Below are 27806 nucleotides of genomic sequence, written 5' to 3'. Positions count from 1 at the left end.
TTGCATACAGTCTTCCGCTTCTCTACTCATCCTTTCCTCTCTGCCTCCGTCATTTCTCCCATCCGCTCATCTGTCCTTCTAGCTCTTTGATGAAAGTCCAATTCACTGACCTCCTTTCATTGGGGTTGCTGTAAGGGTGGGGTGGGGGTTGGAGTCATGGGTGAGGTGTTTTTCCATGCCAGATTGGTGCTTACAGTGTGTGTCAGTAGCTCACTGCTCTGTTATGTAACCTGAAGTGTTTCTTTTCTCATGGCTCATGGCTTGTTTCTTTCCCTCCAGCAGTCTATCATTCTTTTATGTAAATAATTTAGGCACTTTTTCCACTGTGAGCGTAAAGTAATGAGGGAGGTAGTCTGACAAATGGTTATAATTTTAGATTTTAAAAATGTACGATTTTTACTTCAAAAACTTCTTGAAGGTGTTAAAAAAAAAGCATGTCAGTCCTCCTCTGCATGAAGCCCTGCACGCCTTTGACTCGACCTCACATCTTCCCTGACACAACCACTTCCCTCTTAACTGCATGATCAATTTTGCACCCAGTTTCCTGCATGCTTGTAAAGTAACTAATTTGCACTGTATTGACACCCTACTTTTGTTTTCCCCAACTTTCCTTTCCAACCTTTTTGTTTCTTTCTTATTTTAATGCTTTCTGCTAACTCACCTCACCTTTAAGGAGCTTGATCCCAACCAGCCGCTGAAGCAACTGGAGGATCAAAGGAGGGTAGGTAAAGAGTTTGGTTTGCTGTGGTCTGGCACAGGCCTGCATCTTACTGACTGACTGATTGTGATGCCCTCACTGTTGCACTGCTGCTACAGCATGGCACTCACTCACTCCCCTCCCAGTTGTGACACAAAACATGTGACAGAGATCAGCCAGGAAACACTAATATGGGTTCTCAGTCTGCGCTTTGTGTTTGCTACAGACTGACACAGAGGTGACACACTGCTGTGATTTACATACAAGGCCGAGGGTTAATGCATATGTTGAGACCGAGAAAGAGCACAATGTCAACTCTGAACATCACTGAGGTCAGAGTGCAAGGATCAAATAAAAAATGTGTGTGTGTGTGTGTGTGTGTGCTCTATTTTTTCCCAGGTGGACATCTTGATAAGATTTATCTTTATTTAATTTTTTTTTCTCTTTCTTTCTAAGTTTTGTTTTACTTGCACAAAAGTTCAAGGCACGTGTATGGCCATAAAATGCCATAAAACACCAAGATGACATGAAAAACCAAAAGGAAACCTTTCAAGTGAAGCGAGGAGATTTCAGAAATTCATTTTACAAAATGAAGTTTCATTTTTGGTTTATGTGGAATCTTGTAACCCTTTATGGCTTTATGTTGTGGCTTTGTGTATGTAGGACATACTACTATGAGTGCAATTCTGTATCAATTTGATAGTCTTGTGTCAGCATGGTAACTCTGGGTTCAACTTCCATTTCTATAGCAGAAATAGATCTTCATCTCCTAACATTCATTTTCCTGGTAGGGAGAGGCTCTGCGGCAGATTTTGGTCAATCGATACTATGGTAATATCAAAGCTGGCCAGAGGAGAGATAGCCTTACAACCTTCAGTAACGGCCCACTCACGCCTGGAGCGCAAGGGAAATCACCTACAGGTTTGTGTAACGATGCTCTACGTGTCTGTGTGTCTACATGGTTATGCTGTAAAGATAAGATGAAATGAAATGATTTACTTGGGGAAGGTGGGACAGCGCTGCACACCCAACATAAAAATTAGATCCCTAATAGTTTTTAGCCTGCCAGCTATAATATATGACTGCTAGCTAGAAACACATGAAAATTTTCAGCTTCAGTTGTGCAATTATGGAAATGTGGTTTTAAAATAAAGTTCAATAATTGGGTAGAGCTATTAAATAATTAGGTTTTCAGCTCCTGTAATGAAATCTTTCAACCATTGCAGTCTGCTTCAGCTATTTATCTCCATCTATCGCTGCATAGCTCCATCTAGTTCTATTAAACCGTTTGTTTTGATAGCTGCAGTCATTACAGTTTCATTAGGAAATAATTATTTATATCCAAGTCAAAGCATGTGTGCAGAAGCTTCTGTAAAAGTAATTTTATTTATTTTTTATTCAGATATTTTTTTTAAACTAAACAAGCTGCTTAAAAATTACTGTTTTGATGAATTACATGGGAAAATACAGTAACAATGCTCACACAGAGTTTTAACCTAATTAAAAATAAATAAGTAAATTGATCATAGACTAATCTGACCACATTTTGTTTGTCAGTATTCAAAATAACTTTACCCAGAAAGACTTTCTCTCTCCCCCTCCTTTTTTTTATTATTCAGTATTTTTTTAAATAGGTTAATTGCTACTTATTACAACCAGATGCTCATGTACATAAATGAAATGTTATCAAATGTACCTTCTTAAGGAGGAAAACTTTTAACTTTGACAATAATAAAAGAGTTTGTGTCATTTAACTCTTTACAGAGTAATTGGTTTTTGTCAACAGTCTAAATTATTTACAAATTCGCAACAAAGTATTTACTGATTATTTTACATTCCTTATAATGCTGGAAATATTTCTGTTAGTTGCACAGATTACAAGGAAAAGTGAGTGAGTGACAGTTTCCAGTGGGTAGCAGTCAACAGAGCGTGCTCCGAGCATTGTGTTGGAACATACTTTGTAAATGTTGTATTTTAAACTCAGCGCCCACATTCACAGTCATTTACCTGATAGACGCTGTGCATTTGCTTGAAAATAGTAAAGGACAACACGGCAAATGTTGAATCTGTAATGAATTTTGAAATTGACATTTACCACTGTCTTAAGTCTTCAGTGTTTAGGAACTGAAGAGACTCATTGCTGTAGTACTGAAAGTGATTTCAGGTGCTCAGGCTGTCTTGGTCCTCCGTTGTCATACTGCTTCGGATTTTTTGTGAAGCAGTGGAAACGGGTAGGCTGAACTGTGGCTCTTTAACTTTGGATACATTTTAGAGGTTGAGAATGTGGGTTGGCGTTGTGTTGTCAAAAAAAGCAAGCGCTTAACTGAAAAAGCCATCATCTGAATGTTAGCATATTTAAAAAAAAATAACAAAAAAAACCTGTTTATTAGGTCAAATTAAAGCCATCAAGGTCATCTTCTGCTGCCACTCTGGACTCTGAGCTTTGCTTATTTTCCCATTGCATCTGTCTGCTTGCACTTGTACCACTGCCATGCCTGTTTCTTCTCCACTGTGGCTAAATAGTGAGCCTTAAACTTGAATTTCATTTCTGGAAAATGGACATAGTTACAGGGAGGCAAATCTGGTGAGTAAGGCAAGTGGTGAACGACATTTGGGCCAAGGAAGTTGCAGTAAAACTCTTCTTGGCTGTCTGAATTTCTGCTTCTGGTTAAGCTTCTGACCAGTGGGCCTAATTAGTAAAAATATAGTTATTCACTTCACCTTAGTTAGGCCTAAATGACAGAGAAAAAGCAGCAGTACTTCCGGAACTGTCATATGTGTATACATTTTTTTTTAACTTACCGTAACAATAAATAAATAAATAAGTAAATAACCTTTGTATTTTTTTTTATGGTCCATTTAAAAAAAAAAAAAAAAAAAAAGTACATATAATTTATTGTAATATATACTGCTGGCATCCGATTTGAAAATGCCTCAGTTTGCCTCAATGAAACTGAATAAAATGTCCCTTTATCAACATTTAATATTTTGCCATTTTAATATTTGCAAAGAAATATACAGTAAAGTATAAAGGATTTGCAAATGTGTCCTTAGTTATTTACCAAGGGTCTCACCAAATCAGGAATTTGTACAGGAAACGGTTAAAGTGGTATTTTTATCCCCCCTCACTCTTTTTGCTTACATGAGATTGACATTCATAAATTTTATAGATTATTAGTAAGTGACATTTACCTATTCCAGTGAGTCACGCCGTGTCTCTCATCAGCGATGACTCATATTTGGTCTATAATGCTTTAGAAGGCATGAAAAAAAAAAAAAAAAGATCTTATTCACAGCTGTGGCCTTGCACTGCTTTAAGCCCTTGGACCTGAGGGGCTCTGCTATTGAGCGTACTGGCTCTGTCTCCCGCATAACGCAGGTCGTGTTGTTGCCAGGCGACCAAAGAGCCAAGCTCCATCTAGAATGGGATGTGTTGTTGATTCAGTGACTCGCCCAGCCAGAGACAGCTCTGATGGGTGCTGTTATCTCACCAGTTCTTCTCTTACTGGCTATGGTTGGCAGCAGTAGGAGTTAAAGTACCTCAGTGGATTAGAGACACATCTAACGTGCTTTTTTTTTCTTTTCTTTTCTTTGAGTGTGTGGTGGCTGAAAAGACACCTGTGGCTTATTACATGACTCAAAATCGCCTTACTTCCTCCTTACCCAATAGCATCTTAAATAAAACTAGAAAAATTTGCATTTCCTGCGAAAATGCTGTGTGGATGCCTTAACGCTGAAGATGTCTGCTGAAAAAAGCTGAAAAAGTTGAAAAAACAAAAAACTCTTTCTCACAAAGAAGAGGTGGAGAGACTGACAATTGTGCTGAAATGAGCAGAAGAGGCTCAGAATTGTGCTGATAAGAGGTGGAAAGGCTGAAGACTTTGCAGAAAAGAGGTGAATCAGAAGAATTTCTGCTGAAAAGAGGTAAAGAAGCAAAAAGATGAGCTGAAAAGAGGTGTAGAAGCAGAAGTGCTTGCTGCAGATGGCTGTATGTGTAATGACACACTGGAGAGTGTCAAGAAAGCAGAGCGCATGCAAGCAGGGAACATGTGTAGCAACTGTCACAGGTAGGATTCGAACTTCTGCCACCGGGTCTCACGGCAGCTGCCCTACCCTCTGAGCCAAACGAGTTCTGGTCACAAGCAAAGATATGATGAGACGGAAAATGTGCACTGTGGAGCAGAAGCTCAAATTAGCAGAAAAGAGGTGAAGAGGAAGAACTTTGTTGTGAAATGAGGTAAAGAAACTGAAATCTGTGCTTAAAACAAGTGAAAAAGCTGAACTCTGAAATCCTGCTAAAACAGCACAAGAGGCTGATATTTTTCAGCTACTCATTGAGCCAAACTGGTTCTCACGTAACTGAAAAAAGGTGGAAAAGCTTCAAATTCTAATGAAAACAGCAGAAGAGGCAGAGATTTGTGCTGATAAGAGGTGAAAATGCTGAACCAATCAGAGGTACTGCTTCTGTCTGCTTCATCAGGCTGTGTACTTGTATGTATTTCTGCCATAGACTGTTAACAAGAATCTGAGGTCCATATTAGAAAAGCTGCTAAAATTATTAAACTTTGCAGAATTGTAATAAATTATCAATATGAATTACCGGTCTGTGATAGTGTATAAATTTGTAGTTTAAAAAAAACATGTGGGCCAAAGTGGAATCGAACCCATAACCTTTGGTCTGAAGAGCCGTGTCATTACCAATCGCGGCGCCTCTAAGGGGGCAGGGCGCCTCGAAAAAAAGGGTGATGAGGAGTCAGAATTAGATCGCGGTGAGATGCGAAAAACGCCGTTTTTTGGAGTTACAAAACGTTGTGTAACTCAAAAACTAGGTGGGATAGAAGCATAATTCTTGCACTGGGTGAATCAGCGGACTTTGGTGTACTTTGACTGCGATTTACATAGCTCTTTGTATATCCGTCGCGGAGATATGACGAGAGAAGAAACGGCTTCATTTTTGGAGTTTGAAAAATGAGAGGAGGACATATTTCCACCCCTCAAACATGTTTTTGTGTTGTTATAGCACAAATACTATAACAACGCAGAAATACTATGACTTAGTAGTAATACTATAACATAACAGTTCAATGTTCTTGCACAAATACCACAATATGGCAGAAACACTATGTTTTAGCACAAATACTGTGATTTGGTATAAATACTACGATTTGGCACACATACTATATTCCGCAGATACACTATAACATAACAGATATTCTACGACTTAGTAGTAATACTATAACATAACAGAATTATTAATTGGGCACAAATACCACGATTTGGCAAAAATACTATGATTGGGTACAAATACTATGATTTGGCAATAATACTGCATTTTAACACAACTACTGATATTTGATTGAAATACTATGATTTAGAAGAAATACTATTACTCCATACAAATACGATGCTTTGGGACAAATACTATGTTTTGGTTCCAATACTATGATGTGCAACAAATACTATGATTTGGCACAAGTACTATGATTTAGTACAAATACTATGATTTGGCAGAAATACTATGCCTTAGTAGTAATACTATAACATAAGAGATATACTATGGTTTTGCAGACATACTATGTTTTTGCACAAATACCATGATTTGGCACAAATGCTATGATTTAGCAGAAATACTATGATTGGGTACAAATACTATGATTTGGCAATAATACTGCGTTTTAACAACAACTACTGAGATTTGATTGAAATACTATGATTTAGAAAAAATACTATGACTCCATACAAATACGATGCTTTGGCACAAATACTATGATTTGGCACAAGTACTATCATTTAGTACAAATACTATGATTGGGCAGAAGTACTATGTTTCAGTACAAATACTATGATTTAGCAGAAATACTATGTTTTAACATAAATACTATCTTTTGGCAGAAATTCCTGCTAAAAAGGACTATTTCTGCTTTTTAGCAGAAATACTGTAATTTGGCATAAATACTATAATTTGGGATAAATACTATGATTTGGCACATATAATATATTCAGCACATATATTATAAAATAACAGAAATATTATGATTTGGCCTCAAAACCATAATTTTGCACAAATACCATGATTTTTGCAAAAATACTATGAATTAGCAGAAATACTATGATTTAGCAGAAGTACTAAGATGTAGTAGAAGTACTTTGCTTTAGCAGAAATACTATGATTGAGGAGTAATACTTAAACATAGGAGAAATACTGATACACAGACACACATACATAGACAGTAAAGGGAACAGGAGCTGTGGAGAGTCTGGGCTTGGTATATGTAGGTCAGTTAAATTAGCTGCACCTGCTGTAGTCAGCCCTTACACACACAGACACAGAGAGAGGTGTGAGTTTTCTTCAGTGTATTTCTGACATTCAGGATTCCCCTCGAACAAATGGCCATAATTTCCTAACCGTAGAGGCTAGAACGGTCATTCAGACATCGTTTTGTTCAGAAGAGATGGGGGAATCTTCAGGTCTTCATAATTCAGAGATAAAATATAAATTATTAAAGATATATGACTTGTAATACATTGTAACTGAGTAGAGGCGAAGCAAAAACTGCCTTGACTTGCTCTCAAACAACCTTTGGTTACTCTAAATCTATATGGAGCATCAAAATCATTCTTTCACCGTAAGAAACAGCAGGCTTTGGTGAACAGTCATGGAAATTTTCAGGGCTCTGTGGAAATCCATCAAAAAGATATGATGAGAGAAAAAAGTGCCTCATTTCCAGAGTTTGAAATCTGATGAAATCTGAGCGAGGGACAAATTTCCTTCCCTCAAACAAGTCTAACTCATCTCAGAACGGTAATAGGTGAGAAAATAATTCTTGAATTGTGAGCATCAGGAGTGTCTGAAGATATATCGGGACAAGCCTTATGTCTTAACTTTGCTTCGTTAAGGAGATATGACGATTCGAATATGCCTCTCATTACAGAAATCAAGCGGTGATTTTGAACAAGCTCTCCATTGACTTTCTATGGAGAGTTTTGCGACTTTGTGTTGGTCTGAGGAGATTTGCCAAAATTCTATAAACCCCACAACAATGATAGTGACATTTTCGGAAACCCAGCAAAAATACCTACGTTTTGATGTATAATTTGTGGAAGTTGAGTGAAGATTGAGCAAGTAGCAAGAAGTTGTTCGGACATGAAGAGAAGACTGCAAAACCTTCAGTGGCAGACTGGAAGCCAAGTGCATAGCAACCATAACAACGCATGTATTTTGTGAAAAATCACAATTTTGCAACTGAAAACTTTAAGAGGCATAAAGGTAAAACGGTAAAAGATTTGAAAAAGCTGAATCATACCTGAATAGCCCAATAATTTGAGAACATTTTAAAGTTTGAATGGTTGTTCTACGTGAAAATATGAGGAAGTAGTTAAGTTTCAGAAACAAGCAAATTTTAGCAGAATTGCAGAAGTTTCCCATTCATTTCAATGGGACAAATTAAGCTTAATGTTTTAAAAAGTATAATAGTGAAAAATACCAAAAGACATAGCAGGAATTAGCAGAAATAGCAGAATATTTTAAAATTTGAACGGTGAAAATCGGCTGAAAATTGTGGAAGTAGTTAAGTGCCAAAAAGTGTACGGAAGTCCCAAGAGGAACTCAATAGTGTGGATGCTTAAAGCATCCACACAATAAACCGAACTGAAACAATCGCTCGTGATTGAATCAACCACATGTAGATTTTTAAAAATATAATTATTAGGAATTTCCCAAATGTCATTGTGATTTTAGCTATATTTATAAGCTAAATGCACAGCACTGTCCGCCGTGTCCACCTTTTAAAAACACACAAAAAGATACAAATCCTGAAATTAAAAAAACAAATACCTGTGCAACCAACAAATATCCAAACAAGGACTCAAAGAACACAAACCTCCGCCACAGTAGCTCACTGTCTCTGCAGTATTTACTTTTAAGGGAATAATTAATTAATTTGTGTGTGTGTGTGTGTGTGTGTGTGTGTGTGTGTGTGTGTGTGTGTACATACACATACACATATATTGACAATACACAAGAAGAAGTAAGCTATAAGGCTTTTTTTGTTTTTGCCGGTCATTGTCGGTCATTCAGTTGCCCTTGAATACCTTGGTGGGGCTAAAAACTTTACATCCCTACAAAGTTTTAGCAGACTTCAGTCAAAACTTTTTAAGCTGTCATGTTTACAGACATAATGTCAGAATGATGTTCACACTAAAACATAATGTCCTTGGTAGAGGTAATAAGGGTATAACCCAGTGTTTATAGTATCTCTCTGGTTATTCAGGTTGGTCTGAAGGCCAGCAGTAAACTGTTTTGCGTATGCACTAAATACCTGATACTAACAGTCACAGTAATCCACCTGTATTCATGTTTGATATCCCACTCTCTTTGTTAGTTGAGCTAGTTTACAGAGTTCCTAAATAAATTCTGCACTAAATGTTCCCTTTCACTCAGTGTCTAGATCATAGGTGTCAAACTCTGGCCCGCGGGCCAAATGTAATTAGGCTGCGGGCCAAATTTGGCCATACCAAAGCCATACCAAATTACTATTAGAGCTGGCCTACTGGTATTATACAGATAATATATATATATATATTGTTTAGTATTAAGCTTTGCTTGTTCCATATTCAGTTTTCCAGCAAAACTTATTTGAGTCCATAAGAAAAGATTCATTCTTATATCTGGAGGAAGATTTTTTTTTTCAATAAATATTAATGTTCGCCCACGACTTTGTTCCAGTTTTGAATTTTGGCCCACTGTGTATTTGAGTTTGACACCCCTGGTCTAGATAAAACTGCTGCTCTTTGTACTTTGATGGAAACAGTGAAGGGGAATGATCGGGCTTCTGACTTCTTTGCCCTTAGTTGTCAGCTCTGGGGTCGGAGGTCGAGGGGAGCTGAGCTTAGCGGAGGTCCAGTGTCACCTGGACAAAGAAGGGGCTTCTGATCTGGTCATTGACCTCATCATGAACGCCACCAGCGATCGGATTTTCCAAGAGAGCATATTGTTAGCCATTGCACTCCTGGAGGGTGGAAACACAGTCATTCAGGTAAGTGGGGGGGAGTGGGTCACAGGGTTCACAAGTAAAAGTTCACCACTTACAAGTCTAACCAGCAATTAAATGCACTGAAGCCTTTCCCTACACAGAGGCATGAGCAGAATCTCAATAAGATGCTATCTCATGTGTTCACCCGCAATGTCAAGAATTTAAGTCGGTGCTGCTCTGCTGCTGTCAACATAAAACAACACAGGCTAAAGATGCCTTCAGGAAAAGGGCGCATATTTGTTGTCAGAGTATCCGCCTGACTGTATTTTAAAAGCTCGACTTCACAACAATACAGAAAGCATGTTGTTGTCACATTTTCTATGTTTAAAAAAAAAAAAAAAAGCTCAGGCCAAGAACCAGAAAGGAAGATGAACAGTAGCCTGCTGGGAGATGTCCGAGCTGTGCAGCCAAGCACGTCATCACCTCTCTACTGTCAGGCAGGGGTTGCTACGGCAACACTAACTCTTTGCAAACCTCACAGAAAGCAGGATGAGAGTGGAGAAAACCACTGTGTACTATTGCATTATTTCAGCCTTGCGGTGTGTCTGTATGTCTGTGTGTCTGTGCATGTGTGTGTGTGTGTTTGTATGTGCATGCTGCTCATAAGCTGTCTATCAGAATATTCTGGTTTTGTGGTTTATGCATGTGTGCTCTAGTATTTGTGTTGCATAAACAAGGCTGTTGCATAATAGCCTCCTATTTGCATAGTATCGTTACCTGACAAGGCCTGACTTTGTATGCAAAGGCTCTCACATGACTCCTGTTACAAAAGCTGCTGCCTCTCTCTGTGTCTAGGTGAATAATACACAGAGCCCCAGTCCTTCTAACAGACTCCTATCTGGGTCATGTTTTGCTCCTTTTAAGAGGGCAATGAAAGGTGTGATCCTTAAAGGCCTTGAAAGAGAGCCGTTAAATTTCATACAGTCTTTGCTGCTACCTTTGGAAAGACCTGTAGCCTTCTTTAGGATTGCTTTTGTAACTTTTTAAATTCTGGGCATAATTAAAAAGCTTGATGTCCACTACTGAAAGCAGTCTGTAGCTTACTTTTGTTGCTTTAACTGCAGCTTTCAGTGAGTCTCTTGTGCACATTACAAGTGTAGAAGCAGTTTTGAGCCGTTAGTAAATGTATACATTTCTACCTGTGACACCTACTGTGACGAGGCCTACACTTGCTGGTACAGAAGCACCTCAAAGTGAACCTGATAAGCAAAGCAGTTCATGATCTTAAATAAGAACATTTTTATCAAGTAAGGTCCTGTTTTGAGTTAATGTGTTTTTCTGCTTCCTTGGAATGATGCTGGGACAAGTAAGCTTTGTTGAGGAGTCATGTATGATCCAAAGTTAATTTACAGCATATCAGCAGATGCATCACATTTTCCTGTCTTACACAACGATTGGTTGCCTGCCCTTCTTTTAGGACAGAAGGGTTCTTGTTGTCTAAATGAAAAGCAGGACAACAACATGGCCCCAGATTTCTCCAAGAAGGCTGCTTGTTTGTTTTCTAGGTAATCCAGGTTTGTAGCCTAGCCAATGGAATTTCTAGAAAATAAATAAATGAAAGAGGGAGAGAGACACAGAGAGAGCGCACGCTTCCTTTGCTTCAGAAAGGGTTCACACAGGGCCCAGAGCTCTGTGCTAGCTGGACTTAATATCACAGCCCTGAGAGAAGGAGTCAATGTCTTAGTAAAGACAGAAAGAAATGGGTCATAGCACAGTCCTACCTGTCTTTTCTTCTACCCAGGCGTGTCTGTCTGATGAAAATAGAGCTTTAGAAACTGGAGATCTGAAACATCATGCTTTCACCGAGTCATGGGAATCCAATCTAGGCCTGTCAAGATATGCCAACTTTGTTTAGTAACACCTAGGACTCACTGATGTCACCGATGCACCTCATCAAACACGCAACTATTGGTAGACGAACAAAAGATGTTTTTGATGCATTGTCAGTACATTTTTAAGCCTTTTTGTATCTACTTATCTACATATCTACCCAAAGGGCAGAGCTGTCACCAGTAAGTAAGTCAACCCCGCATGTGTTCATACTCATGTTCAGCAGTCACGTAGCAGGCGTCTCACTATGTTGGTCTAAGTGAGAATAAGATCTTCACTTTCAAATACATAAAGTAACAACATTTATTTTAAGTAAACAAAATCTGCCAACTTTACTTCTGTCAATTTTGTCTGACAATAAAATGACGCACTGCCTGTCTTGTGCAGCATACATGCTGTAGGTCTAACATTACTTTTTGACCTACATAACTCTCATATTATGACCAAAACCTGCACAGCTCACCCTGGACAGGATAACATGTTGCCTGACACGTATGCTCGTGCCCTCCAGGTGGTTCAGAGATGAGCAGTAAAACACTGTGACAGCCCCTGAGTAATTTTCAGCTTGCACACAGCAAAACTAGAGCGATCATAAAACCTCACTCGTGCATACTCAAATGCCCACTTCATGAACACATGTACGCAGCCATACTGCAGGTTATACTTAGAGACTATAAAGCTTATTTGATAAACAGCCTTAGAGTTTGTGGGAGTGTGTGCCTATGTGTTATGTAAGAGACGAAGTGTAAAGTCTCTGCTTCTCCGAGCCCCCCATCCATCTTGTGATCGCTGTCATCAGGACCTCAGATCCCTAACTGTCACAGGCACGAACAGGTGCGACTGCTCTTACTCAATAGGCTTGTTGTGGCACACCGCTGCCCTCAGCCCCCTCCAAGTGTGATTTTACCCCCTCCCGCCTCTTCTCGGTTCAGTTTCACTTCACAGCTACCTCTTGGAAAGCTTTAAAAAGATTCTGCAAAGTGAGTTTCCAGGCATCGGTGCCCTCAGCATACCAGCTCTCGTTTAACTGCGGCGTGGGCAAGGAAATTACTGTTTAGATCCCAGTTTATAGTTTATGGAGGTCCAATTATTTCAGTCCTGCCATGTGTACCTTTTTCTTTCAATCATTACTTGCTGAAGTCACTGCATACATTTTTAGACTGTGTGGATGGTTGCCCGTGCAGATTTCTGAGAAAACGCAATCACGTGTAGATTGCTTTGATTTAAACCTGCTATCTGGAAGTCTTGTTATAGCTTCAAAGAGCAGATCTCTGTGGATACCAGCTGGGCGGTGGCAGAGTACGCAACTGAAGCCCTCCAATAAGCACAGAGATGGCTTTGTCACTCACCAAGGTGTCAGGCTGCAAAGGCGGGAGATGGATAAAAAGAAAGGGAGAGCTGGTGGTATAAACAGGCCTTACATAACCGGCTCGTGTTGATGCCAGAAGCTGGGGTAGCAGCTGACGGGAAATGGAGGGAAAAGTAGAAGTGCAGAATAATCAGACAGGAGGGCCTGCTGTGCTGTCCTATTGATTCTGTAAGATAGGAGGAAGATTTCAAGTCAACCTAAAGCAGCAGAATCAAAACTGCTTCCAGGAGGCTTATTGGCTCTTTAGTGGGAGACGTTTAAACTGCCTCAGATGGCAAACAGAGACTCACTAGGTGATGGCAGTTTTCTCTACAGAATGACTCAGCAGTCAGCAAAGAAGCTGCAGCTAGGCACAATCTTCAAAGGGTTATAAAAGTTGTAACCGGGACTTTTTTTTAAAGTTAAAATCTTTCAATTCTATCTCATCGTGGCACACGATAGCTAGCTCTGCTCTCTCTCTGCTAGGAAGTAAGCCACAATGTGGCAGTTAGCATGTGGTTGGACCTGTACTCTTACTCTCTGACTGCTTCCCAAGTACACAGATAAGACAAAACTTGAGTTCACACCCACCTAATTTACTGTTTGCTCCACCTCCAACAAGCTGTAGCTACTCAGCACCGATAACCAGATCTAAAGCCTTATTGTTTATGAGGTCCTACAATCCAGCAATAAAGATGCGATCCATGCCAAAGTGTTGCAGTACAAGTGTAAGAAAGGATTTAAGTCTTTATACAAACCCATTTCATTGTCTAGGTGTATCCTTATTAGTGTTACTAATTTAGCCTGCAACATGTGTATAAATGATTATCTGAGTTAGGCTTGAGATCCTGTCATATTGAAGGAAATTGGACTCACTTATTGAGTGAATTGCCATCTAACAATGCTGATTTACATCTTCCTGTCAGCTACAGAGCTGTAGAGTTGATTAGCAAAACAGCCTTTAACTTCTAAAAAATTGGAAATATCTAACAAAGGAGTGTGAGTAAGCAACTTGTGCTGTCTTTTGACAGTTTTTAATGTTTTTAACATGTCACAGGTGTCCAACCCTGACTGTGTGCAGACAGGAAAACAGCTGCTGCTTGCTGTTCAGTAAAAATAACAAGCAAGTGTTGACAAAATACTTTTCTTCACATTAGTGGAGAAATTGAGTTTTTATGGCCGCAGTCATGAGTTCTGTTTAATATAGTTATCTTGTAAAGCTGCTGTCCTGGAGCTGTTGTTGGGAGAAGTCTGCCTGCTTGCATAAGTCTGACTTTTAATCAGATCACTATCAGTGAATGACCCTCGTCAACAACACGATGTTAACGGCTTGAAAAAGAAACTGTTGCATAAAGGAAGGGAGGGAAACAACTTAATACACTGAGTGCTCTGCTCCTCTTGGGATTTGAGTCAGGTGATTTTTGCAGAAAGATGTCTCAACAGTTGTCTTGATTTCCTGCGCATATGTTGCTTATCTCATGCAGCGTAATGCACTGCTGATGTTGTACTGTTTCTATGCTTTGCTCCTTTTTCCTCAAACTTAACTGAGTTTAGCTAAACCTGGAGAGAGTCTTATGTAACAGACTTTGAAAGCTGCCCCAGAATCTCAGTACGTGATAACTCCTGCTTGCATCAACCCCACCTCCCACTTTCGGACCCTTTCTCCACCTCCCTCTCACACCACACGCTCACTTCGTGCCGCTCTGGCAGTGAAAAGTAGGGCAGGGTTTTCCTCTCTTCCTCTCCTGCTCCCATTTTCTTTCTCCCTCACTGCTCGCCCTCTGCGGCTGATGTAACAGTGTTGGCGCTCTGTGCCCTCACTGTAACCACTCAGCTGATTACAGGTCTTATGTAAGGAGGGATTGTTGAGAGGAAAATGGGACATAACATATGAGCCTGTTGCAGAAAAACAACAGCTCCATGTAACAGGGCTTTCAAGCCAGATTGGCCTTTGCGTAGCTGTAGGTTGCAGAATATTTCCTTTGCTCCAGTATGAGTAAGAAGTTTTTGAGGAAAACGTCTCGTGTTTCATGTTTGAATGCTTATAAAAGCAAAAAGTAATTGCTTTTTTGCCGTTAAACAAATGCACTCAGCACGAGTGAGCCCTACTCTATGAACACGTTTATACAGCTGTGTGCATTTTCCTGCTTACATGTACGCTCGTGTGAAGTACAGGTTGCACGACAGGTTGTGTAGTTGCTTCTTTTGGTGTGTGCATGTTTTTAAATGTGGCTGCATGCTAATCCCAGAGCTCGTCTTCGTTTCTGCCCTTGGTCATGTACTTGTGCATGTTAAGACCCATCTGAGTACTCTGGGTGCCAGAAGCAAGTTCTGATAAGGAGCAGAGAGCAGATAGTGTAAAATCAGGTGAGCCTTTAGAGCATGTTTTCCTGGCACTGTGAGAGCAGGATTATATAACTAATTCTCACTAAACCTCTGGCTAAAAGCGCTGCAGAACAATTAGCAGAGACAATGATAAGAAATGCCAATAAGAGATTAAAATGCGTTTAAAATATTGGTGTAAATGCCGATTTTTATGTAAACACTATAAGGTAATTAAAAACCTATAAGGATATTGTCTGAGCGACTCGTATTATTTAATTTCTTTCTTTTGTGTCTCCACCCCAGAGGTCATTTTTCCATCGTTTAACGGGAGACAACAAGTCTGAGAAATTCTTTAAAGTGTTTTATGAGCGGATGAAGCTGGCCCAGCAGGAGATCAAAGCCACTGTGACTGTCAATACCAGTGACCTGGGCAGCAAGAAAAAGGACGAGGAACCACCAGACAAAGACACACCGGCACGCAAGAAAGGTCAGCGGACAAGTGTTGGCGTTACCAACATAACAATAGGCTAGAGAAGGAAGTGTTTGACTGCATTGTCAAATAAGTCACATATGACACTATGAAAAACTGGAAAAGCAAACCTCTGCTGCACTCTTCGTACGAGGCAGTAGATCCGTTTCTTCATTATTAATTATAGCCGTGTACAAAATTATTATTTATCACATGTATCATTTCTACATGTCTCTGTATGTGTAAATGACAGCAAGGATCAGTACATAAATTCTTAACTTGTCAAGTGAACAGTCATTGTAACCGTTGTCTTGTCCAATGGTCTGTGGTGTTTGACTGCCTCTTCTTTACCTGTGGTTAGTGAAAGATATGCCGGTAGTGGCGATGGTGACTGAGGAAGTGAAGGAGCAGCTAGTTGAGGCCTCTGCGGTCACCAAGAAGGCTTACACAACTTATCGTCGTGAGGCCGAAGCCGAAGAGCACCAAGCTGCAGCTGATGGCTCTCCTGTTCCAACTGCTGATAAGAGCCAGGAAGAGGGCGAGATGAGCGTTACCATCACTATCATGCAGCCCATCTTGCGCCTCATGCAGCTGCTGTGTGAGAACCACAACAGAGAGCTGCAGGTCAGCCATCATCAGACCAGCTTGTGATTATAAGTCCTTTATTTATATATACGACACTTACTGACACTGTCACTTTATCAGTGCTGGTCATCATGCCCTTTGCTGCTAAAGTATTTATACCATTCTCGATACTGGTACTCAGGTTGTTTCACTCCTACTTATTATATTATTTTATTACTTGCTATTCTGTTTGTTTAAAAATATATATATATTTATTACTTTAAAAAAAAAAGCTGTTTCTTCATTATTTTGGTTCTTTTCGCTCGACCGTGTGTACATAATTTTGTTCCACCTCATCTTAACATGATGCGAATGACAATAAAGCTCCTTGAATCCTTGAATATATATACATATAATATATAGGCTGCCATGGGCTGATGGGAGCAGGGTTAACTTTTTCTGTCCCGTGTTCTGAATTTCAGTCATCACACCATCTTATACAGAAATGAAACTGTTGAAAATAGGCACCAGTTGCAGAACTTCCTGACACAGTCTTGTATGTGCTGGTCTGGTTTCACTATGATGAGTGTGCTCGTGTTTGGTAGTGGCTAGCTCCGGCAGCCCAGACAGAAAACTTCCTGCTTGCACTGATTCTTGCACTCCAAACTGGGACAGGCCTTCATTAAATGCTGGTTGGCTCTGTGCTGTCTCTCCCATTCTGAACCTGTGTAGGAGCCAGATATTGATTTACCGCTAGCCTCGCTGCACAGATGATCAGTTCACTGAGATGTTTGTGTTCTTTCCAAAGACGTCACTGCAGTAATTGTCTTGCTGCCGTATACAGTAGGTTTGGAAAAGCCATCACGACTTTTTATATTTAGTTCTTACGTCAGCGAGAAAGAGAAAATGGTTTAGATTACCTAAGTAGAGGAATTTCTCTTTTGCCAACCATCTCTGCAGATTCCAACACTCTCGTGAATCATCTCATATTAAATCTCTTGGTTTTACCTCATGCCACATCACATATATTTTAATTTTGTGACTAACTGTTAACAAAGTGTTTATGTTTCCCTACAGGGGCTTTTAAAGTTTTTGATGAGATGAGTCCAAGTAAAGAAAGATTCCATGTTGAGTGTTTATTTTCATGTTGTCCTTCTGTAGAATTTTCTACGCAACCAGAATAACAAGAACAACTATAATCTGGTGTGTGAGACTCTTCAGTTCTTGGACTGCATCTGTGGCAGCACCACAGGAGGACTGGGGCTTCTGGGACTTTACATCAATGAGAAGAATGTAGGACTTATCAACCAGACTGTGGAGAGCCTTACTGAATACTGCCAAGGCCCCTGCCACGAGAACCAGGTAACACACTGTACACCTGTGTGCAAGATGAGCTTTTTATATTCTGTAGCTATCAAATCGATGACCGGCTGTGATCGTGATGCTAGTTTTGTTTGAGTTCTCTGTAGTCAGGAATGTGTCAGGCTCTTGTCTTTCCTAAGCACGCTAACACCAGCCTACTCCGGGTAGGACGCCTCTGTTCTTTGGCATAGGTTAGTAGTCTTCTCACATGATGGCGGCATCCTCTGTTCCTGCCGCTGTGAGGTCATTTTTATAACAAGTGTGAAACTGGCATGACTAAACAAGCAACTGGCTAAATACAGTCTCTGTTTGAATTGATTCCAGTTCCTTTACACAGTGCCAGAGGGGCATTGCCAGACTAAATACAGCGTTTTGTTCACAAAGAGAGAATAAACGGGAACAAGTGCTGGAATTCTTTTTATTTGTGCTTTGCATGTCCTGTTTGTAAAATTGTATCAAGTCACTCCAAACCATTTGGCTTCCACACTTATTGTTCAGTTCTGAGGTGTGGTACATGTTTGACAGCTCGTGTGATTTATGAGTGTGAAGCCTCCGAAACTTGGCCAGTATTTATGATATGTGACCTGCCTCGTCACTACCTTACCGTGCCGGGAATAAAAACCTGAGGGCAATCTGGCTTCAAATGAAATCTGGAACAAAGTTGTTTTGTTTTTGTTTGTTTGTTTTTTATGCCCTTTTTTTTGTCATCCCACCTGTTTTCTCCAGGATGTTGATTGTACCCTCTGCCCATGACGCTCTCAGAAAAGTGATTCTTAATCTCAGTAGTTTCACTTCCTGGTTAAATAAAGATTAAGAAACTTAATTGAGTGTTTTATAACACTGCGTGAAATTTACAGTCCCTGAAATTAGAGTGAGAATTCCTTCAAAGAACATATGAGATGTAAATAATGTTGCCACTCCCGCCTTCAGAATGGTGCTGGTTGTTTTCTAGATACCACCTGATAGATGGTTCCAGATTTCTTGGATAACTTACTGTTGTTTCCTCTTCTTGTAATTCCACTTTCTTAGTGAATACGTAATCTGTTGAGAGACCCGGTTAATGTTGTCTTTGAAGTTGGCACCTTATAACTGGCTGTAGGTTTGTGACAGCTGTCACATTGCATGAATTTGTGATGCACTATCAAATTTGCCATTTCAGACATAAAACCCTCCAATTCGTCCATCTCGCACTTATTAAAATCTTTATTTGTAAGTGTGCATAAGTACAAATAATAGATGCAGAAAAAAGAGAAGAGCTTGACTTACAGGAAAATGGATCAGACTCTTATCTTATTACTGCTAAAGAAAAAACAATTGGTCTGCTGTCCTGCTGGTTTTACTGATTATATCATGAAAAACACCAACAGCAGAGATTAAACATTCTTTTAACCCAGAACTACTGTCAAGCTTGTGTTTTGCCATTTCTTTTTCTTTGCTCCTTAGAACTGCATTGCCACACATGAGTGCAATGGCATTGACATCATCATTGCTCTCATCCTGAATGACATCAACCCCCTTGGCAAGAAGAGGATGGATCTGGTGTTGGAACTCAAAGTGAGTGTTCTGAAGTGGTGTGATACTTTTAGTAATCCGTCTAAAAGGTGTTATTTGATTTGATTATGCAGGTGTTACATGTCTGTAGGAGAAGTAATGTGGTAGTTGTGTCATTACAGTGTCAAAAGCTTTAGATACAACATTCAAATTCATGGAATTGCAGTTTCACTGACAGTAGCTGAAAGTAGAATCAGCTACCCAAAATCAGGGCTGGCCAGCACGGGTTTTTCCTGTGCTCCATCACAAATTGCAGAAGTAAAGCGTGAAAGAACACTTGCATTTGATTTACTGTCTCTGGAAGTCTGGAATGCTGACAAGCAGGTAAAAAAGCCAATCTGTCTCTTGTCATCTTTTGCCCAGAATAATGCCTCCAAGCTGCTTCTTGCAATTATGGAGAGTCGCCATGACAGCGAGAATGCCGAGAGGATACTGTATAACATGAGACCTAAAGAGCTGGTATGTGTGCAGTGCAAACAGTTGCATAGTAACAAGCAGGTGCTGTTATGACAGTCAACTTTTTCTGCAGGTGGAGGTGATCAAAAAGGCCTACATGCAGGGAGAGATAGAGGTTGAGGAGCCGCAGGAGGGTGAGGATGGAGAGGAGGAGCACTCCGCGTCTCCACGCAATGTTGGTCATAACATCTACATCTTGGCACATCAAGTAAGCCGCTATAAAATAGGTGTGGAAAGGGGAACACACCATGAGCAAATAAGACCAGTGGATTTCCAGTAACTCCTGAAAACACATGATACTTTTCATTTTATAATCATTTCCTCTTTGAAAGCTTTCAGGCTGTGGGCTGCTCGGTAACAGAGGGCCTGTTTATACAATCAATTAGTGGAATGACGGTAATCATGGGGCTAAACAGCCCCACCCTGCAACCTTGCTGGGGAATGAAAGCTGACACATTCAAAAAAAGGAAAAGTATCATGTAGAGTTAACCTAAATACAAGCAGTGTTGCCCAACCTTTTTGACATGCTGGAAGTAACACTTGTGACGAGTGTCTGTCAATCATCTGTTTTCAGTTAGCCCGCCACAACAAGGAGCTGCAAGCTATGTTAAAGCCAGGAGGGACATATGGCGAGGGCGACGAGGCCCTGGAGTTCTATGCTAAACACACCGCTCAGATTGAGGTCAGTGTCTGGCTCCATGTCGTAAATAAACTCCGCTAATGTTCACCTGCTGCCGTCTGTCTTGTATTTTATTTTCAATTCATCATTTTCCCACAGTTTTATTTCTGGATGAACTCTATCTAACATCTCTGTTGCAAGATGCCAGTGTTGGTTTAAGGGGACTGTGACATGTTTTGGCCTAACTATTGACTTGGAGCATGTGATACTTTTTTTTCTTGGCTTGTTTTTGTGTTTCTTTGTGTCGTGTGACAGAATGACGAGTACCTTTGGCATGTTTGGTGCACTTGATGAGTAAGAGGAATGCAGATTGCTGGCAGTATTCCAAGCTCAAGTTGTTGGTTCAGTTCATGAGCTGCTTTTGGAAAGAAAACAACCCTGTTTTTGTTTTTTTCCTCTAAAGAGCAGTTTATGCCAGGCAGTCCATTTGAATCAGAGGTGTCATGGTGGTTATATTTTTCATTTTAAAAAATATAACCACTATTTTTACTTTTTGCTTTTAGTTCAGTTCAGCTTCAGCGAGTTTCCAGAGTGGGTTTGCTTGTTTCAGTTTAGTTCATATTGTTTGAAAATGTTTAGATTTACTTTAATTTTTATTAGCTTCAGTGTTTTAGTTTTTTTTTTTTTTGGTTTTAGTCTCAATAAACTTATCCATCAAAGCCTCGTCAGTCAAGTTATGATAGATTTTGCCAAACTAATAAATAAAACTGTTTTTTTATTTATTTTGTTTAGCTCATAAAATCTTTTTTTTTTCCACAGTATTGTTTTAGTTTTCAGTTTCTTTTTACTATAACTACAATAATCTTGACTTCTTTAAGGATACAAACTGTTTTCATATAAGAAAAGAATAAGGAATTATTTACCTGCTGCAGTCACAGATGTTTTGATCGGTGACTGTTGCTCTGTTTGGTGTCCAGATTGTGCGGCTGGATCGCACAATGGAGCAGATCGTCTTCCCTGTGCCCAACATCTGCGAGTTCCTCACTCAAGAGTCCAAGCTGCGTGTATACTACACCACAGAGCGAGATGAGCAAGGTAGCAAGATCAATGACTTCTTCCTGCGCTCTGAGGATCTCTTCAATGAGATGAATTGGCAGAAGAAGCTGCGAGGTACTCAAGAGGCTACTGGTAACACAAACACCGTTCCCTGTGCGTCTTTCTCCTCAACTCTTTATGAACTAGTGCCTGGTTTACGCTCTTTCTTCTTGCATCCCTCCAGGCCCCAAGCCCCTTTCTGACACATACACTGCATACAGGTTATGTTTTACATATTGGCATGAGGGATAAGCACAAAGTTTCCCTCCCTCTCACTCTAGTAGGATTACTCCAAATGTGTCCTCCACATATAACATTATTACAAAAACGCATATCCCAATAAAGAATATAAAGGCCTCAACTACCACAGCATTTATGGGGGTTTTCAAATGTTTTATCAGCAGACAGAACCTCACAGCTATATTGTACCCTCAGACAGGTCTCACTCATAGCTTCAACTTTGAATTGTGCTAACCACTGATCTGTCAGAGATTAGCTGCAGCAGCATTACAAGATCTGTTGCATCAGAGTAAATTGGACCTACTTCGCACAAACACGAAGAAAACACAAAAACTCAAAAATGAGTTTGGTTCAAAGTTTTGCAAGAACGGTTCTTTCTTGGTAGCAGAATAAAGTTGACCCATAGAGACATGTTGTGATGAGGGTCCACGTCTGAAAGAGGCTGCCAAAATGCTGAACCCTGGAGAGATGAAAGTCGAGAGAGCATGTAAACTTTTATAAGCTGCTTATATTTAAATTGCACTGTAATCACTGAGTTGGTTTGTTAATAATAAATATTAGTAGCAAAGCATACAGCATATAGCTCCCAATGTTGTGATATTATCACATCTTCTAATCTCGATAAAAACAAAAGTATACTGCTGTGATATTACAATGTTCAGGTTCCTGTATTTTGTTTTTCTGGGAACTAAAAGCCTCAACTTCCCAACATAATGGGATTAATGGTTTGATGTACTTTACCTGCATACCAGCTGTAAGGTTATTCTCACATTGACATCAATCAAAGCTGGGCTAAAAGAAAGCAGGAACAGGACACAAAGGCAAAGCATTAAAAACTCAGCCCTGATGTCATTTTCACTTTAATCTTTTGTTGTTCATTAATCTTAAGTTATTTTAGTTATGCACTCAATAGCACTACTTTGACTTTCCCTTTAAGGTCAGGTCCGGTTCCTGACGACTGCCTACCTGACTCTGCCAGTTTTTGCTTTTGTTTGTCTTTGCTGGTTAAAGAAAAGGTTGTGGTTCGTCATACGGTCAGGCCAGAAGAGACAGCGTTAGCCTATAATGTGGAAAAAAAAATATGAAGAGACCAGCCTCTTTCCTATGTGAATGAATCAGCACAGCTGGAGACTGTGCTGTTCCACTGGTGCTAACCGCTTGTCATCAATATAGTGACTTCTGTTGCCAAAAGTCCCCACCCGCAGTTCTTCTTTTCTAATGAATAGCCGACCTCAAAATAGCATTAGCCACGATACTGATCTCCTGACCAAGGTCTAATATGCTGTGTCTGTGTGAGTGTGCGGGCAAATATGTGCGTGCAAGTTGTTTTTACTCAAAAGAGGAAAAGCGTTTAGTGCGAAACCCTGTTTCCAAAAAAAACTCTGTCGCTGTCTAAAATGGAAAATAAACAAAAAGAATCAACAGCAAAATAATTTGCATTATTATTTAAACTTCAACGCTTTAGCACAAACCGCATATTAAGTGTTAAGACTAAGAAGCTATTTGTTAACCTGTGCTTCGATTGAGCAAAACCCGGCCCAAAACAGGACGCTGACATCACCATGCTTCACATATGAGATGTCGTGCTGTCCTTTTTCCAAATGCAAAGATTCTCGTTTATAACAAAGGTTCTGTGCAAGGTCTTATTTGTCAAACCAGTAGCAGTGTTGTTTTTGAAGATCAGTGGCTTTCCCCTTGATCTGTTTACGCTCACACACACACACACACACACACACACACACACACTCACACTCACACTCACTCACACACACTCACACTATTGTTTTTGGTGCATTCATTAACATGAACATAAGCCGATGCGTCGCCTTTAATTGCTCGGATGTTACTTGCAGTTCAGTTGTGACCTTGCATATGACCTTTTCTTCTTTTTACACAAAGTCTGGTGCTCAGACTTTTAAGTTAGGTTTTGCAAACACACTTCTTTTCCTTTTTGTGCTGTGAATCACTTCCCTAAATGTATGAAAGTCAGACTTTGATAAATCCCCATTCGTTGAATAAAACCGAGCCCCCACCCACACCTGACTGAAACATGTGACTCTGATTTCACCTTCAAAATAACTCCGATCCTAAACTTCAGTGAGGCTTTAGGACATATAAAGCAGAAATACGGCAAATTTAAAAGGATTCACCAACTTTGAAATAGTATGTCTATGTGTGGAAGTAGTTTGGTTGATGAGCAGATTGTCAGTAAATTACTGGGTCACTAAATGCAGCAGTGCACAGAGGTTATAATGATTTGGAAAACTGAGGAGAATTTCCAGATTTCATCATCTATGATAAATCATAAAAATGTTGAGAATCCAGAGAAATCCCTGAAAACAAGGGACAGTGTGAAAACCTACAGGTGTAAATCACTTGAAAGCCTCGGCGATACTTCAGAAAACATTCAGCATCCAAAAATTCCAAATGTTCATACTACCGTGCAACAACATCAAATAAAATAAACTGAGCAAAACACTAGTATCTGCTGTGTGCCTTAGGTAATTCGGGATGGTCTGAGCAGAAGTGAAAAATGTCCTGTGGTCTGATGAATCATAATTTGAAATTCTATTCAGATGCTTATTGTTTAAATGATTTGCAGATTGTTGCATTCTTTTGTTTACATTTTCCACAGAGTCCCAAGTTTGTTTGGGCTTTTTTGAGGGTATTTTTTTCCTTTTTCAAATGTGAAATGTGTGTGATTTTTGAGTACTTAAATGGATTTGAGGTGTCCCAGATTATTCTGTTTAGGTGGTTATGTTAGCAGTAAATGTACACACTCGCATTCTGACTTGTTTGACTGTGTTTCACACCAAATTTACTAACCAAATCAAATATCCAGAGTATTCACTCAGCGAGTTTTGGTTCTTCTAAACCAAAGAAGCAGAGCTGCTCGCTGTGGTTGCCACTTGTGACAAGGGAGTAGCTGGAATTGGCTTTACGAAAGAAACTATTAATGGCACCAGTTTTATAGTTGCCATGCTCAGTGTTTGTCGACAGCGACAGAGAGAGTTCAAGCAGTTCATGTAATTTAGGGTTGGTGCAAAGTTGGTTATCTGTATAAATCTTTTTTTTCAGCTTTGACTCAAAGGTATTGAAAGTGAAACTTGGTTGGTCTGAAACACTGGACAGTTTTTGGAGTACAAACATGTACGCACTACATCTGAGTGCTTTAGCATAGCCATCTGTGTTAATGTGCTTCACTATGCTGTCCTCTAGCCCAGCCCATCCTGTACTGGTGCTCCAGGAACATGTCATTCTGGAGCAGCATCTCCTTCAACCTGGCTGTGCTCATGAACCTCCTCGTGGCCTTCTTCTACCCTCTGGAAGGCATCCGTGGAGGTCAGTCACTCTCAGTCTTTCTCTGTGTATGATACCCAGTCATTGCCATTGCCCTGTTAAGATGACTTCTGTCAGTTTTCTTTTGGATCAGAGTTTAAAACACACAAACAAAAAGTCATTCTGCAGCTGAGATCATGCTATAATATTCTTAAACACAGAACAAATATTGTAAATATTCTGTGTAGGTACTGCCATCTGGTTCATAGTGTATGGCTACTAACAGTAGAAACGATTCATCGACTCGATCCTCGGAGCTGCTTATGGTCGAACACCCAGCAGTAGAGGTGGTGTGCTGTAGCAGAAGTGTCCGAGGTGAAATGTGAGATAAGCTTTGCTGTGTAGGTCAATTTGAAGCAGCATTATGAGAAATCTACAGCTTGTAGACAGATAAACAGAGTTTTGTTTTATGTGAACATCCTGTTAGCATGTCTCAGTTCATGGCTGCTTATATTCTCGTGCCTGAGCTGAAGATTACACATGTGGACACCATGACAGACCCTTCGTCTTACAACTTACAACTTTAACACTTGAGAATAACAGATTGCTTATGCCCTGATTGTTATCCGCGTGTGTGTGTGTGTGTACGTGCGTGTGTGTGTGTGTATGTGTGTGCGTGTGTGTGTACGTGCGTGCGTGCGTGTGTGTGTGTGTGTGTGTGTGTGTGTGTGTGTGTGTGTGTGTGTGTGTGTGTGTGTGTGTGCACTGTGGTTAACACAATGAGTGTGACTACTACAACACAGGAAATGGGAGTGAGTGACACAAGCATTACTGCTGAGATCAGGGGTGGGGCGGGATGCAGAGAGTGCAACATGTGTGTTATCAGAGACCTGGTTAAAAAGAACAGGAAAGAAACTGAGTGTTTACTCTTCAATTTCTTCATTTTATGATCAGGTGTATCGCAACACCTCAGCATATTTAGACCTTCCAGCTCACAGAAAGTAGTCCTCGACCACTCGAGGCAAACTGTGATCTAAAAAGTGTAGATTAGCCTGTAAAGTTATGGCAGGAATCTTTTTGATATATGCAGAGAAATGCAATAGTTTATTTTTTCCTTCACCAAGTTTCTGTTACTGGCACAGAGCAATTAAAAAAGGTGTTGTGTGTGCTGGAGTCACAGATGTTAGAAGTGGAAAAACTAGTGTTATCAGAAATCTGATTAATGTTAGCAACTCTTGGTTATATTAGCATCTACCAAGGAATGTGGATATCTGCAGCAACAATTAAATACCTTTAGCTGTCCAATGTCTCAAAAAATTACATAATGTCACATTTGCTTATTTTCTGTCTTTTAATCTGAAGTAAAAACAAAAAAACTAAAATCTATTTGAGATCTGGCTGCTGTTCAGAGATGTATGAGGGGTGTCTGGCTTGTTGATTTGCGTCCCAATTTTCACATCCTTTACGAAATGCTCTATGTTTAGACCTTTTTAATATTCATTTCCACAGTTGCAGCCAGTACTTGATCAGATTAAAGGAATTGTGAGTGCATAGCTTTAAAGGACCTTACAGAATGCTGTATGTTCCCGTGCTTGTGGTTTGGGTGTAGCCTCACACCTCCCTAACCAAAGTTGGGGAGGTGTGAGCATCGCTACAGCTGTGAAGAGAATGCAATCCCGGTTGAAGAGCTGGATCTTGAACTGCAGTGGTGTCATAAAATATTGATTTTGCACTTCTTTTCCTCTGAGGTCTTTTTTTTTTTTCTCTCTTTGCGTGACTTCTGGTAATTATGGTATGTGATAGATTCACCCAGACTATTAATACTGTGACCACCTTAAAAAGCCAGAATCACGTCAGGGACACATACAGCAAGATTTCAAATGGCAGATGTCTTGCTTTACAACTGATAAATATTTGTCCAAGCAGTGATCTGTTTTAAATGAAGTTTTAAATGTAAAAGCGAACTCATAATGCTTTACAGTACAAACCATTTTTTAAGGTCAATTTACAATCACAAATGAACTGAACATGAATGTCTGTAGACTGTGGGAGGCAGTACCCAGAGAGGTCCTACGCAGCACAGGGAAAACATGACACGAGATTTCACCCAGGAGCCTTCTTGCTGCTTCTTGCGCAGAGAAAGTGCAAACTACTGCATCAATGCCAGTCATAGTGAATTTTAGTATTTAGTGTTTAGTTCAACACCAAGCGCTATTATGCTATTATTTATTGATCAAAATGACTGTATGTATAAGTGTGAACGTAGTTGAGCATGAAATGCTATCAGAACACATTATGACAGAAATCATAAAGTTTCCCTATTAAAGTGGAAGACTGCACCACGGTGTCCTTCACTCACACACAACATGACTTGCTAACTGTGATAAAGCTGTTTCACATGTGCTCACATGACAAATGACACTGATGACTGATCATTGTCTTCTCACAGACATGTTTTATCTAAACGGTTATCAGTAAAGTAAGCTCTGGTGTATGATTCAGTGATATCTGCAGAGCTATAAAGAAGGAAGATTTAAAGGTTGTATTCACAGCTAAAAATTGGTCAGCAGCATTTGTCATCACATTGGTGGCCGATTCTTCATAAAAGCTGTCATTTTAAAGCAATTCTGTGGTAACAGCTTGATGTTTATAAAGACATGCACTTGGTGTTAAAGTTTTTGTATCAATGAGGAAACCAATCAAGTTTCACACAGCTGCTTCAGACTAGGAAAAGGGAAGACATCGCAAAGAAACTCTGTGTTTGTTGAAGAAAACCTGCCAAGGAACAGGTGGATTCAGACTCCATTAATAACTGATGAGTAACCCAGAGTTTTATTTAGCTCTGTCTGAAACAAAAAACCCAGTGGATCGTCATCTCTCAGTTTCACTAAACCCATTTTCTGAAACGGACCTCTGCATTTTGATACAGCCAGACAGCA

General features: G+C 39.9%; 1 protein-coding gene across 12 annotated transcripts in view; it reads left to right on the top strand.

Annotated features, from left to right (window-relative positions):
- Positions 1 to 27806, top strand: part of itpr1b (inositol 1,4,5-trisphosphate receptor, type 1b) — an 84328-nt gene that overhangs the window by 40376 nt on the left and 16146 nt on the right. For 6 of the 12 annotated variants that reach the window (XM_080302068.1, XM_026168866.2, XM_026168863.2 and 3 more), the window contains 12 exons: positions 674 to 721; positions 1489 to 1618; positions 9548 to 9732; positions 15536 to 15719; positions 16063 to 16325; positions 17427 to 17627; positions 19071 to 19181; positions 19542 to 19637; positions 19708 to 19842; positions 20209 to 20316; positions 21231 to 21462; positions 24808 to 24930. In XM_080302068.1, the coding sequence (XP_080158194.1) occupies positions 674 to 721; positions 1489 to 1618; positions 9548 to 9732; positions 15536 to 15719; positions 16063 to 16325; positions 17427 to 17627; positions 19071 to 19181; positions 19542 to 19637; positions 19708 to 19842; positions 20209 to 20316; positions 21231 to 21462; positions 24808 to 24930 (1816 nt within the window). The remainder of the gene's footprint in view (positions 1 to 673; positions 722 to 1488; positions 1619 to 9547; positions 9733 to 15535; positions 15720 to 16062; positions 16326 to 17426; positions 17628 to 19070; positions 19182 to 19541; positions 19638 to 19707; positions 19843 to 20208; positions 20317 to 21230; positions 21463 to 24807; positions 24931 to 27806) is intronic. The other 6 variants (XM_080302070.1, XM_080302071.1, XM_026168865.2 and 3 more) reach the window with 3 other exon arrangements.

The sequence above is a fragment of the Astatotilapia calliptera genome, chromosome 5 (genome assembly GCF_964374335.1).
Source record: "Astatotilapia calliptera chromosome 5, fAstCal68.1, whole genome shotgun sequence".
NCBI classification, from domain to species: domain Eukaryota; kingdom Metazoa; phylum Chordata; class Actinopteri; order Cichliformes; family Cichlidae; genus Astatotilapia; species Astatotilapia calliptera.
The sequence above is the reverse complement of the archived record's forward strand: the minus strand, read 5'-3'. Positions and strand labels throughout refer to the sequence as shown.